This window comes from Elephantulus edwardii, unplaced genomic scaffold (assembly GCF_000299155.1).
Source record: "Elephantulus edwardii isolate Elephantulus edwardi_28Jun2011 unplaced genomic scaffold, EleEdw1.0 scaffold00214, whole genome shotgun sequence".
NCBI classification, from domain to species: domain Eukaryota; kingdom Metazoa; phylum Chordata; class Mammalia; order Macroscelidea; family Macroscelididae; genus Elephantulus; species Elephantulus edwardii.
Genome location: NW_006399964.1, coordinates 247,411 through 262,129, shown reverse-complemented (window position 1 = coordinate 262,129; position 14,719 = coordinate 247,411). Strand labels below are relative to the sequence as shown.

The window sequence follows — 14,719 nt, the reverse complement described above, 5'->3', positions numbered from 1 at the left end:
TTCACTCAGCATAATGTTCTCCAGAGTCAACCATTTTGAATAATATTGCATGAGTTCCTTGTTTTTTAATGCAGCATAGTATTCCATTGTGCGAATATGCCACAGCTTCTCTAGCCATTCGTTTGTTGATGGGCACTTAGGTTGTTTCCAACTCCTTGCTATTCCGAGATTCTGTTTTAAGGGTCTGGAATGAAGCCCAGAAGTGTGAGTTCCTGGCAAGTACCCCTTCCCACCAGCATTAGAAGCAGGCAAATGAGAGCCCACACTTACAGAAGCACACAGGCTGAGGAGCGTGCCACCTGGCCAGGAGCCAGGTGAGACATCTGGGACATCCAAACCTACCCAATCCTGTGCCGTCCTCATCATCTCTGATACACTAGAGCCCATTGCTGAAGTCACCGTGTCAGTCCGTGTTGTTGGAGGCCTTCCTCTCCTTTCCTAATCCTCCATCTTTGCAAGCATGATGTCCCTTTCCAAGAAATAGCCTCACCTATGATGAGGTTTCGCCTCACATTCTTTGGGCATGTTGCTAGGAGGGGCTATTCCTTGGAGAAGGTCATGTTTCTGGGAAGGGTGGAGGGTGTCAGGAAGTGTCACGATGGCGCAGGATAGAACAAGGTTCAGATCTGTTGTTGATGGGGTTGCTATGAATCGTACTCAATTCAATGACATCTAACAACAACAAAGATACATGTCCAAAGTATGTAATATGAAACTTTACCATCCTTGCTCTCAAGGAAGGAGAAAAGATCTAAATAGATTCCATTCTGTAAAATAACCCTGTCCTCAACTATCAAATAGCCTTCTACCTTGGACATTTCTTTGTATGTGTTCTCACTTGGCATTGGACATTTGGTGCATTTATAGGCAACTAAATTTCTTCACTCCTCTTGAAAGATGGGAGAAGAAAGAGAGTTGGTGTTTTTATTCGACAGAGAGGTACCCAGGCGTGAAGGGCCCAGACTGAGGCAAAGCAGGAGCCAGTGCATTCTCCCCAGGCACCCAGGCCTGCATGTGGAACTCAAGGAATGTGGCTTCTCCGTGTCCATGGTGTGAGACTGAGGGGACTTCCCAGGGTCTCAGCAGAGCTGGTGGGGATAGCAGGCTCTGCACAGGTCAAGATAAACAAACTTCCTGCATAAGACACCTCGTACTCTTGCCAGGAAAAGATCACGTGTTTGTGTTTTGTGGGCAAAGTATATATGTGAAAGAGGAGAAAAATGAATGGAGAAGGTCTGAGTATTAGCCCTGGTCTACTCCCACACACACAGCGCAGTCATGAGTTAGAGCTGACTCTATGGCAGCAGCTTCCAGTTTGACCCTGCACCTGAGAGATAAAATGACATTTTTATGAGAAGTGTGTGTCGCACTTTTCGGTGACCTTAAAAACAGGAAAGGGAAAATGGGTGCTAAAGATAAAAATTAATTACATGCCATGAAGCCAACTGTGTGATGCTGAGAGAGGATCGCCAAGACAGGGTGTAAAGGTCTGACCTCAGTCGTCTCTGGTGAAGGAGGCGTGGAGGGTTGACTCACTGTGGTTGACTCAATTTAGACTCTTGGTAACTGTCTTAATTCTATAACGCTGCTGTAAGAGAGACACCACAAGTCGGTGGCTTTACCAAACAGAAATTTATTCTCTTACTGTTTTGTTGTTATTAAGTGCTATTGAGTCGAGTACGATCCATAGTGACCTTATGAACAACAGATACGAACCTTGTCCTGTCCTGTGCCATCCTCACACTTCCTGACACACAAGAGCCCATTGCAGCAGTCACCGTGTCAGTCCACTTGGTTGAGGGTCTTCTTCTCCTTTGCTGACCCTCCACCCGTCCCAGCATCATGTCCCTCTCCAAGGAACAGCCCCTCTTAGCAACACATGCCCGAAGCATGTGAAGGGAATCCTCATCATCTCTGCCTCCAAAAACACCCCTTCCAAGACATATTTGTTTGATCTTTTGGTCATGTTCAGCACTTTTCTCCAACACAGAGCCCAAAGGCATCAATTCTTCTTCTGTCATCTTTACTCACTGTCCAGCTCTCAAATGCACAGCAAGTGATCAGAAAGACCATGGACTAAATTGGTCACACCTTAGTCCTCAAACTGACATCAGTTTCTTCTCAATAAATTGGAGAAGTCCCTAACTGCAGACTTTCCCAATCCAATCTCTTGATTTTCTGGCTGCTGGTATCAAGGATGTTAGTTGTGGATCCAAGTAAGATGAAACTGTTGATAGTTTCAATCTTTTTTCTCCATCTATCATAGTGTTGCCTATCCATCCAGTGGTAAGCAGCTTTGTCTTCTTGACATTGAGATGCAATCCATATTGAAGGCTGCATTCCTTGGTCTTCTGCAACAAATGCTTCAAGTCCTCCTCACTTTGAGCAAGCAAGATAGTGTCATCTGTACAATGCGTTACTGATGAGTCTTCCTCCTATACTGATGCTGTAGTCCTCTTCATAGAGTCCAGCTTCTTGAATAATTTACTCAGCATACAGGTTGAATAAGTTATGGAGAATACAACTCTGATTCACTCCCTTCCTAATTTTAAACTATGCGGTGTTCCCTTGCTCTGTTCACACAACAGCTTCCTGGTCTAGATATAGGTTCCTCATGAGCACAACAATCAAGTTCTCTGGGACTCCTATTCTTCCCGATGTCAGCCACAACTTGTTATGATCCACACAGTCAAATACCTTTGCATAGTCAATAAAGCGCAAATAGACATTCTTATGATAGTCCTTGCTTTTAGCCAGGATCCATCTGACCTTAGCAGTGCAATCCCTGGTGCCACAGTCCCTTCTAAATCCTGCTTGAAATTCTGACAGTTCCCTGTTCTAGCGGTTTTTGAATGATCTTCAGCAGCATTTTACTTGCAGTATTTCTTACTGTTTAGGAAGCTAGAAATTCAGATTCAGGATGCCAGCTCTAGGGGATGGCCCCTGCTTCCTGCTGGTTCTGGAGAAGGCATTTCAGCAACGCTGCTTCTTTGAGACCCCCATGTGTTCTAGCCTTTCTCATGTCAATGGGCCTCCTGAGTCCAAAAAGACACGCTCCACTCCTGGCACTCCTTTCTTGGTGGCGCCAAGACCCTACCCCTCAGGTAGCTATCCTCCCCATTTCTTTCTTGTGAGATACAAGGTGTTACAGGTGACACCCTCGGGAAATTTCCCTTAAGGAGCCCTGTGTTCCACCCTTTATCCTTCTAGGATGATTTCTCAGACCATTCTGTCTGTGTCCTCATGTGAGAATCAGTATGGTATCCACACCAGTGACCAGATGTCATCTTTCCTTGTTGTTCTGGAGATCAGGGGCATGGCTTTGCCCTGGCCTATCACCCACCAGGTGGCTGGCCGTGTGCCCCATCCCAGCTCTTCCTGAAGCCAGCCCACAGTACTTTGTAGCTGGTGCTGACTAGATGCAGAGACTCACTCTGGACTGTGCCATACTTGGCCTGTAGTTGGCCCTGGATTAGGGGGTACCACCTCTGACTTGATTTCTGTCCTACATCAGCCCCCTTTGCCTCAGTGTGCACCATTCCTGGAGATTCCAGGTGAACAGTGACCATCCCCTCACACTAGCCATGTCTGTCCCGGCATCTTGTATGCACTCCTCCCTCAGACTGACAAAGATGCCATCCCTAGCCTAGGATCCTCTGAGGTCACCTGAAACTGTCCCAGACTGCAGGCTCCCCGAGTCAGTGGCTCCTCGACTGGAAGAGGTGCTAACTGTGGCCTGCCTCACATCATGGGGCCCCAGCCACCTCTCAGACGAGCAGAAACTCTGACCTGACGGGTACCCCAACCCCAGCCTTCTGCTGGACAGGCAGACACACTGTCCCAGGCCAGACATCTTGTCTCCACAAGAGCGCCAGCCAGGTGACCATCCCGCTCCCCCTCTTCTCTCTCTCTCTCTCTCTCTCTCTCTCTTTCTCTCTTTCTCCCTCTCTGCTTCTCCCCTCCCTTCCCCTCCTTTCCCCTCCCCTCCCCTCCCCTTCCCTCTCTCTCCCTCTCCCTCTGCCTCTCCCTCTCTCTCTCCCTCTCCTTCACACAGACATGGAGCTCTGGTGGCCTAGTGGCAAGAAGCTGTGCTGCAATCCTGAAGGCACATGGTTCGAGGCCACCAGCTGTTCACAGGAGAAGGATGGACAATCTCCTCCTGTGCAATTGATTAACTGCCTCTGAAAACCCACTAGAGAGTCAGCTATGGGTCGGTTCTGACTATATGATACACAACACCACCACCACCAAGACATATCACAATCAAATTTTCAAAAATTAAAGACACAGAAAGTGTACTACAAGCGATTGGGTGGGAAATTATGTTATCTACAAAGGAAAACTAGTAGGACCAAGCTCTGATTTCTCAGCAGACATCATCCAGGCAAGATGGTAATCGATGAAATATATAAAACTCTGAAAGGAAAAAATTATCAACCAAGAATTCTATGACCAGCATAACTGTCCTTCAAGCATAACAGTGAAATGAGTACTTTCCAAATAAACAGAAACTAGTGGAATTTGTGAAAACTAGATGAACACTCCAACAAGTCCTAGTAGGAGTTCTTTGGACTAAGAGTCAATGACAACAGACAAGAAAGTGAAATTAACATACAAAAGGACATCACTCGGAAACTGACTCAAACACAGAAAGAGTATAATAACCATACAATATTGAGGGAGTTCTGGTGACCTAATGGCAAGAAAATGAGCTGTAATTCCAAAGGCGCATGGTTTGAATCCACCAGATGCTCCGCTGGAGGAGGAGGGGCAATCTCTTCCTATGCAAGTTGGATCCAACTCGATGATACACAACAAGAAAAAAAATAATTAAAAAAATACAATATTAAAAATTGGGAACCATAAGTAACAGTCTGTAAATGGGGACAATGACAATGCAAAAGGGAATAAGAAATACAAGCATGACAATAGTACAGAATGAGAGCTGCACAGCAAAGTGAACTGGGGCAGGGGAGGAAACTGCAGCAACGGAAAGATCTTTTTAAAGAGAGAAGTGAACTGCAGAGGCTTAGGGAGGAAAATGTGCAACGATGAATGAATGGAAATCCAAGTTTTCTGTAAACTTTCATTAAAGTATTAATAAAAAATGAAAAAAATTTAAAAAGAAGTACAGTTATGGAACTTCTACATGAAGAAGAAATCAAGGAGGTTTCAAGAGAAAACGAACTGCTTCAGGCTGAGGAACTAAATAGTAACTTAAGGGATAGAACCTCCAAGAAACTTAATAAACTTTCTCATCAAAATACACAAAGAGGAAAACCATAAGGACTTAGTAAACACTGAAATAGCAGCCATGAAGAAAAAATCATAAATGAAATGAACTAGGCATAAAAAGCAGATGGAACAAAGAAATCAGCAACACTACAAAGGAGAGTGCAGCAAAATGATGCATCACTTAAAAAGGCCCTCTTCGTAGAACACAGACACTTAATGTGCATAGTAAGCTCCTGACAATCCATTTGCATAATCTACGGGCCAGTCTTTGCAAGGGCACGACTCACACAGGGCAGGCTGCGACACGGCACCAGACCATAACATATCAAAGATTCTTACAGCTCACCCAGGTAATATCACAGGACAGATGTAACCCTATAGGGTGAAAACTGGGCAAAGCAACTTCCTAGATCTAAGATCAGAAATCTCTCCAGTTGATTTTTCAAAGGACCAAGGCCAAAGGCCATGTACAAATTGTTTCATCACAGTAATAGTACCCATACCATTGAGCAGTGGTGAGGATAAGGGAGTTAATAGGCGCAAAGTGCTTGCAACAATTCCTGGCATACACTGTTGTTGTCAGGGGCCTTTAAGAACATACGACTCATCTCAGCAGCAGATCTGAACCCTGTCCTATCCTGTGCCGTCCTTATCATCTCCAACACGCTTGAGTCCATTGCTCCAGTCTCTGTATCAACCCATCTTGCTGAGCGTCTTCCTTTCACTGACCCTCCCGCCTTTCCGAGTCTGATGTCCCTCTGTTAGTTATAGCCTTGGTGGTATAGTGGTCAAGTGCTGGGCTGCCAGTCAAAAGATGATGGTCAATGCCACCAGTTATTCCATTAGAGAAAGGTGGCAGTCTACTTCTGTAAAGATTACAGTCCAGAAGATCCTATGAGGCAGGTCTACCTTTCCTTGTAGGATCATGGAGTCAGAATTGACTTGAAGGCAATTGGTTTGACTTTTTATTACTATAATCAATAATCCCAGAGACTAAAAGAATAAGAACCCAAAGAAATTGACTTTCAAGTAAAGCATGGAAAGATGGGAAATGCAGTCATTTCTTGTTCTCACAAGCTATTTGATCTCTTTTGCTGTTTAGTCCCTTGAACTCTGTCTTTCTACTTATTAGCCCTCTCCTGCTTGTATCCTTCCCAATGTTTTAATTCCAGTGACCATCATTACAGCTGCTTTCTTGTTGATGCCTCAATTCCCTGAGGCTTTTGCTCCTTGCAGCTCACCCATAAGACAAAACGCTATCCCTGTCTCAGCTCTGAAACCTATCAATTCTACTCGAACGACCCATTCTTTTTGTTCCTGAACCTAGACCACTGAGAAAAGATCTCCAGGGTTTCAAGAAAATCTTCAAGTCTCCTCTTTCTCTCAGTCCCAAGAAATATTACAAAACGTAACCATTCTCCTCAACTTCTATAACCTAGTTCCATCCTCTGCCCTGAAAAAAGACAACTGCGGTCCTTAGATAAGAATAATGACTTTCAGGGTTGGGGTAAGAATGAGAAAAACTGGATAAATTATGTATACTGCATTGAAACAGATGAGGGAGAGAACATTTTAAAAGCAATATATTTTAGGGCATTCTGATTATCTTAAGAGTCCGGAATGAAGATTGCAGAGTGGAGTATACACGGGTGGGGGCGGGGGGCGGGGGGATTGTATACCAATTAAGGAATTTTTCTTTTACTTTTCAAAGAGAAGAGCGAACTGGGGGCGGGGGTGGTGGGGAGAAAAGTGCAAATATGAATGAGTGGAAATCCAAAAATCTCTATAAACGTTCATTGACATTAGTAATAAAAAAAAGCATAATGACTTTCGTTCATTGTTCTCATCATCCTAAAGCGTGCACTGGGCTTTCATGGGAGGAAGGCTCATCAACAACTTGCAATATGCAGATGGCACACTCTCACTTGCTAAAAATGAAGACATCTTGAAGCATTTGCTGATGAAGCTCAGAGATTATAGCTTTCAGCATGGATTGTGCCTTAACATAAAGAAAACAAAATCCGCTCAAACAGACCAACAAACAACATCATAGTAAATGTAGAAAAGATTGACGCTGTCTAGGATTTCATATAGCAGTCAGCAAATCAAACGACATGTTGAAATGGGCAGATCTGCTGCCCTAGGACCTCTCTAATGTACTAAAAGAGCAAAGGTGTCATTTTAATGACTAAAGTGTACTTGACCCAGATAAGGCGTTTCTGGTTGCTTCATATGCATGTGAAAGTAAGACAATGAATGCAGAGCACGGACTGGTGCCTTTGAATTGTGCTGTTGGCTAAGAATATGGGCTAAACTATACACTGCCAAAAGACCCCTGGAGAAGGGCATCATGCTTTGGAGAAGGAGGAGGTCAGTAAAAAAGATGACCCCCAACAAGACGGGCGGACACCGTGATGGCAACACTGGGGTTAAGCACAGCAGAGATGGTGCGGATGGCACATCTGTGACGGAGCTATCCTTTGTTGTGCAGAGGGTAAGTTGGAGGCAGCTCAACGGCACCTGACAACATCCCAAAGCCAATACCTTTTTGTGCTGGAATCTATCTCCTTCCATTAAGAGTCTTCAACTTACATGCTGGCTTTCAGCCCTTAGCACACCAATGTACTTGAATGCCTGCCTTTGTCCCACACACTCAGGGCATGTTACCAGGAGGGGTCAGTTCCTGGAGAAAGACAGTTAAACTCAAGAGACAGAGTGACATAGTGGCCGCAGCAGCGGGCCCGAGCACAGCAATGACTGAGGTTGGCACAGGAGCAGGGACTACTGTGCTCTGTCGTACAGAGCAGAGGTGACTCAAAAGTGCCTGCCAACACAGCACGCCCCCTACCTTCCAAAAGACCGCTTCAACCTCGGCCTCTCTCCAGCAGTCTCCACCACGCTTCCCTTCACGGCCCGGGAACCTACCCTCCATGTTAGACTTTCTCACATCTATTTGTTACTCAGCTAACTGCATTCTGAATCCTGTCAGTTCCTCCTATCTGCTCCAACTGAGGCCGACAATGAGTTCAAATTAATGGACACTTTCTCCCAGTGTTCAACTTCCTTCTCTCCACAACATTTAGCAAACTTAGTTATTGCCTTGTGACACTTCTCCCTTGGCTTCCAAATGCACCCACCTCTGCTGCGTTTCCTCCTCCCGGGCTGCTCTATGTGGATGTTTGTGGACTCCTCTTCCTCTGACCTCCCTTAAAAGCTGATGTTCCTCCTGATTCTATATTTAACAGAAATGACTTCTAGGTAGAATTCCAAAATCTACACTTTTACCGGACCTCCTACCTATTTATCTAATGAATTACTGGAAGCCTTTCCCTGGGTGTCCTACCACTCCCTGCACTCGCTCCTTGGATCTTACGTCTGAATGAAATAGAGGACCTACCACTCACCTGTTGTCCAAACCAGAAATCTAGAATTCATGCTGGATCTTTCTTAATCTTTCTCCCACCACCCAACCAATCTATTAGCTTCTCTTCACCTCCAGCCTTGGTTCTTCAAATTTATATCCCATGTTGTTTACAAGGGATCTTTCTTTCTGAGAATGTTCACTCCTCTCTAACATCTTTCTGATGAAGCCCAAACTCCAAAGCTAAACTCCTAACTCTACACTTAGGTTAAGATCCTTATTGATGCAGCTTCTTTCTACCATTCCAATTTCATCTCTCATCACCTTTCCCAATGTACACATCAATCATACTAAACATTGAACTTTGAACTCAGGTTTTCCATATTTCCTGCACTGCTGAGTTTCTGGTACTTGCTACTGTCCTGCTGGAACATTCTGTGTTCCTCCACACACTGCGTAAACTGCTCATTTTTCTTTTTTAAATTTAGGTTATTTTTCATTTCAATGAACATCTACAGATATTTTGGGATTCCATTCCCACACAAACCCCTCTCCCCTCCCCCCCCCGTTTGCTCCTCTCCTTGAAAAGCAGAAGAAAAACTAGCTCATTGGTACCCAATCCCCCCCCTGCCCCTCCCCAAACCCCATCCCCTGCCCCCAAATATAATCCACTCTGCAACCCTCATTGCATACTCCTACGATAAAAATAATGCCCTAAAATATAATACTTTTAGACTATTCTCTCCCCCATAGACTTCAATGCCGTAAACATATTTCATCCAGTTTTTCTCAGTCTTACCCCCACCCCAATGCCAGCCTCATTCTACAACAGTGGCACCATATAGCATTTGTCCCTTTGTGACTGAGATACCTCACTCAGCATAATGTCCTCCAGGGTCACCCATTTTGAATAATATTGCATGAGTTCCTTGTTTTTCAATGCAGCATAGTATTCCATTGTGCGAATATACCACAGCTTCTCTACCCATTCGTTTGTTGATGGGCATTTAGGTTGTTTCCAACTCCTTGCTATTGTAAACAAAGCCGCGATAAACATGGGTATACATATATCTACTTGGATGTCATTTATGGTCTCTTTAGGGTATATTCCCAGTAGTGGAATTGCTGGGTCAAATGGTATCTTTATTTGCAACTTTTTGAGAAAGCACCACAATGCTTTCCACAGTGGTTGCACCATTTTACACTCCCACCAACAGTGAATAAGGGTTCCAGTCTCTCCACAACCTCGCCAGCATTTGTTGCTTGCTGTTCTGTTAAATTTTGCTAGTCTTACTGGAGTGAGATGATATCTCATGGTTGTCTTGATTTGCATCTCACCCCCATGATACATCTTCAAGGATATGAACATGTACGGCCAAGCACAATCAATAAGAGTGCATCTAAATTCCAAAATCAATCTCCATAATAGTCTATGTGTTTCCTACTGCCAAAGGGGCCCTTTAGAGTAGTGAGAGAAGATCTTCACCCTGAAACCCACAGCGTCCCTTTTCAGCAGGAAGTAGCTAAGAGAATACACCATCCCCTTTTCCTTATGAATCAGGGTGAAGTCTCTCTCAGGGAGGAGTGATAGGGAATGGCAAAGGACACACTGACAAAGGAGATTAATCAGAACTGGCTTTGACAAGCACTGTGGCAATTGGACAATTAAAACAGACATTCGGATGGTGGGGAAGAAGAACAAACTGGGGAGGAGGGTGGAGAGAATGGTGCAGCAATGAAGGAGTGAAAGCCCAGAATCCCTGTGAATGTTCATTGAAACTAATAAAATTTAATAATAATAAAAAAAAAATCCATCAAAAAAAAAACAACAAGTGACAGTAAATGTTTATATGCAAAACTAAAGATTTCTGACCACTGGGCTGATTAGCAGCAACATGACAGAAGATGAAGAGACTGAGATTGTTAACAGCTTCCGTTTGCTTGGCTCCACAATCAACACTCTTGGTAACAGCAGCCAGAAGTCAAAAGACTTATTGCATTGGGAAAGTCTACTTTCAGGGACCTCTCCAAAGTACTGAAGAGCAACAATGTCAGTCTAGAGACTAAGGTGTACCTGATCCAGACCATGGTCTTCATAATTACGTGCTATGTATCAGAAATCTGGACAATAACTAGGAGTGATTGTAGAATTGATGTCTTGGAGCTGTGGTGCTGGAGTATTGTATTGGACTTCCATGAGAACAAACAAGTCCGTCCTGGAGAGAGTGAAATCTGGCTGCTCCTTGGAGGCAAGGATTCTGAAACTCCTTCTGACATACTTTGGGCAGGTTACAAGGTGGGACCAGTCCTTGGAGAGAGAGACGTCATGTTTGGGAGTGTGGAAGGACAGAGCAGGAGAGGACGCTTGAAGAGATGGATTGACTCAGTGACTGGGGTGATGGGGGTAGGAGTGTCAGAGACAATAAGGTTGCTCAGGATAGAGCAGGGTTCAGAGCTGTTGTACATAGGGTTGCTAAGAGTCACAGGTGACGACTTAATGGCATATAACAACAACAACCTATACATGCATAACTGGTGAAGTCATCTTTAAACAGAGATCACAGTGTGTGTATTGTGTCATATGAAGTCACATGGAGGCCATGGGAGACTTCCTTTATGTTCCTCTTTGTTTCTAAGTCCCTGTGCATTCTTCCACTCTGACTCCTTGTGCATAGCTAGCTTTGCTGTGCTTTTTCAATAGCTACTGAACACCAGAAAATGTTTCAATATTGTTGGTCAGTATTCAGGGACAACGTTTCTAAGAGGGATGTTCTGAATAGGTGAGAGGTCTGGAGACAGCTGTCACTACTTGGCATTATCGATTTTGACTCCGTCTTCTTTTTCTAGATTCAATTACCACAACCTTCCTTAGCTATTCCATAAAAGTAACATGCTGAACCAGCAAAGTAAAATGTTTTACTATGATCTCAAAAATTAATGTGTATAAGAAAGTGTAGTTGGTGCTTAAAAAATAAATTATTAATATTAATTTCAAAGCTCTCTCCTACATTCAGATTGCTGAGATATTTTTGGTATTTTAAAAAAGTAAACTTCTGTAAACATTCATTCAGATCACAATTAAAATAAGAATTTTATTATTATTTTAAAAAAAAGGAGACTTCATCAACTCCCTACAGTGTTCAATCTGCAGTTCTCATGGCCCATCCAAAGACCTTTTATGTCTAACCTTGCCCGGTCATTCATTTTGTCAGTTTCATTAATTTGATGACAACATGGATGTTATTATAGAAAATGAACAATCATTCATGGGTAAAGAGAAAATGGTTTAAGAATAGTATTTATATAATTAACAATTGTTTCATAGGCTAAACATACTAAATATATTTATGCTTTAAATTGTAAGGATCTTTAAAAACAAAACCTCTTGAAATGGTTATGTTGAAGGGTATTAGTTCTCAGATGTAGGAATTACAAGGCAAATTAACAAGGACAAAACAACACTTCGGATTAGAAATCAAGTCTGTGGAGCACTTAGTTTTCCTCCACCACCATCATTGTTACGTATTCCTTGTAATTAACTGCGTTAGATTCCGGATCAATTGCAGCAGATAGCATTTCTTCCATTTCCTCTTGAGAAAAGGGCTCACCTGAGGAGGACAAGAAGAAAAAGAAATCAGTTCCCATCTTTTCTCTTGCTTTTTCATCAGCAATCTTAACTGCCAGGAGCCCCACCGGTCACTCTCCTCCTGGGCTTTGGAACAAGCACATCATGATAATCCAGGTACCTTGCAGATATCATAAACTTAAGTAACCTATACAACTGATCATGTCACCCCTAACAGCAGGGAGACACAGAAATGTGCTAGATAATGTTTATCAATTTAAATGAAATTATTGAGATTGTCAAAGAACTAACCTGAAGGCCTAGCTGGCTAACAAGGAATCTAACAGCTATGTTATTGTTGTTGTGTACCACCCAGTTAGAATCGACCCATAGCTGACTCTCCAGAGGATTTTCACGGGCAGTTAATCGCACAGGAGGAGATTGCCCATTCTCCTCCCACAGACCAGCTGGTGGCCTCAAACCCCGTGCCTTCGGGATTGTAGCACAGCCTCTTGCCACTAGGCCACCAGAGCTCCCTCTATGTTATTAGGTAGAAAGAGTATGAATGTAGGAGAATATGGCTGCTAAACAAAAATTCAGCAGTGGGGCAACCCCGTTAGAGGTAAGCATGGTTACTGTAAAGACCTTGCTAGCCCAAGGAGCCCTGGTGGTACAAGTGGTCAAGCACTCAGTTGGAAGGCTGGAAATGGTTTGAACCCACCAGCTGTTTGATGAGAGAAAAGACCTCTTTAAAATGCTAAAGAGCAAGGACATTAGTTTAAACATGTGCCTGATATATGCTATGGTATTTCTTCCTATGCATCTGGAAGTTGGACAGTGAATAAGGAAGACTGAAGAGGATTCTATGGCTTTGGACTGTGGTCCTAGGGAGAAGTATATTGGTTATACTGTGGATTGCTAAAAGAACAGACCAATGTGTCTGGGAGGAAACAACCAGTATACTCCCTAGGGGAAAGATGATGAAACTTTGTCTCACATACTTTGAGCATGTTGTCAAAAGGGGCCAGTTGCTGGGAAAAGACATCATTTTGAGAAAAGTAGAGGGTCAGAGAAAGAGGAAGACCTTCAACAAAATGGAATACGTAATAACTATAACCATCGGTTCAAGTATGGCAGAGATTGTGAGGATGGTGCAGGAAAGGGAAAGGTTCAAATCTGTCGTTCACAGGGTGACTACGAGTTGTAGTCAACTAGACAACATATACCAAGAGGAGTCTAGGAAGGAAAGCGTGGTGAGCTACTTCAACTACTACCAATGATTACCACCAGGAAATCCTAGGGAGCATGTCTGCGCTGTAACACATACGGTCACCGTGAGTTATAACTAACTTCATGGCAATCATTTAAAAGCAACAGCTGGTGTACAACAGGGCAACCACTATGGAAGGCAGTATGGCACTTTCTCAAAAAATTGGAAATAGAAATAACTTTTGACCCAGCAATTCCACTCCTGGGAATATACCTAAAGAAATCAGCTGCCACCCAAACAGACATATTCACACCCATGTTTTCTGCTGCATTGTTCACAATATTAAAGAGATGGAAACAACCCAAGTGTCCATCAACAAATGAGTGGATAGAGATGCTGTGATATATTCACATAATGTAATACTACACAGCACTGAAAAACAAGGAACTCATAAAACATTATACAAAATGGGTGACCCTGGAGGACATGATCTGAGTGAAATATCTCAGTCACAAAAGGACAAATACTGCATAATGCAATTGTTACTAAACAGGACTTACATGGGGTTTGCAGGAAAACTAAGAAAAGAGGGGGTAAATAATGAACACTGCATTGAAACAGATGAGGGAAAGAATTGCTTAAAATAAATATATGATTAGGCATTATTTACATGACAACAATCCAGAATAAGAGGTGCAAAACAGAGTGGCCTGGGGGTGGGAACTGTGCAACAGTGAACACATTTTTTTAAAGAGGAAAGTGAATTGGGGTAGGGGTGGGTAGGGAGGAAAATGTGCAGTAATAAAGAAATGGAAATCCAAGTTTTTTGTAAACTTTCATTAAAATCACAATAAAAAGATTATTTTTTTATAAAAAAAATTGTATTTACTTAGAAGCATTCAGAATGTCAACAAAATAGCTGCAACTTTTTTTTCTTTCTTTTTTTGCAATTACAGAGTGGTATTCAGTTAACAGAACAATTATTTTGTATGAGCTGCATCAGACAACTGAAGATGAAAAAAAAAACACACACAAAACCTACCATCCCCATATATAACTAATTTGTGCTGTGCACCAACAAGAATCTGCTTTCAATTTCCATGCCAATTTACAACCCCCATACTGTACCAGGCAAGGTTAGTGGCTATTGAAAATACCACCAGGACGGGGCTATCTAAAGACACATTCGGTAGTGTGTTAACTATACAAAAAAAGACACTGTACAGTTTAAAAACAAATCTTACACAGCCTTACATGTCAATTTTTTTTTCTTCAAAAGGAATGAGTTGTGTACAGGGGGGTTAAATGCTTTATAGACAAGAAAAAAAACTGTGCTACAACCAACTTA

At 42.9% G+C, this 14,719-nt stretch overlaps 1 protein-coding gene across 1 annotated transcript in view; it reads right to left on the bottom strand.

Moving 5' to 3' along the window:
• Positions 1-12,088: 12,088 nt before the first annotated feature.
• The window catches only part of EFCAB2 (EF-hand calcium binding domain 2), a 110,211-nt gene continuing 107,580 nt past the window's right edge, over positions 12,089-14,719 (bottom strand). Inside the window, exon 7 of the mRNA XM_006897755.1 lies at positions 12,089-12,204. Coding sequence (XP_006897817.1) covers positions 12,089-12,204 — 116 coding nt within the window. The remainder of the gene's footprint in view (positions 12,205-14,719) is intronic.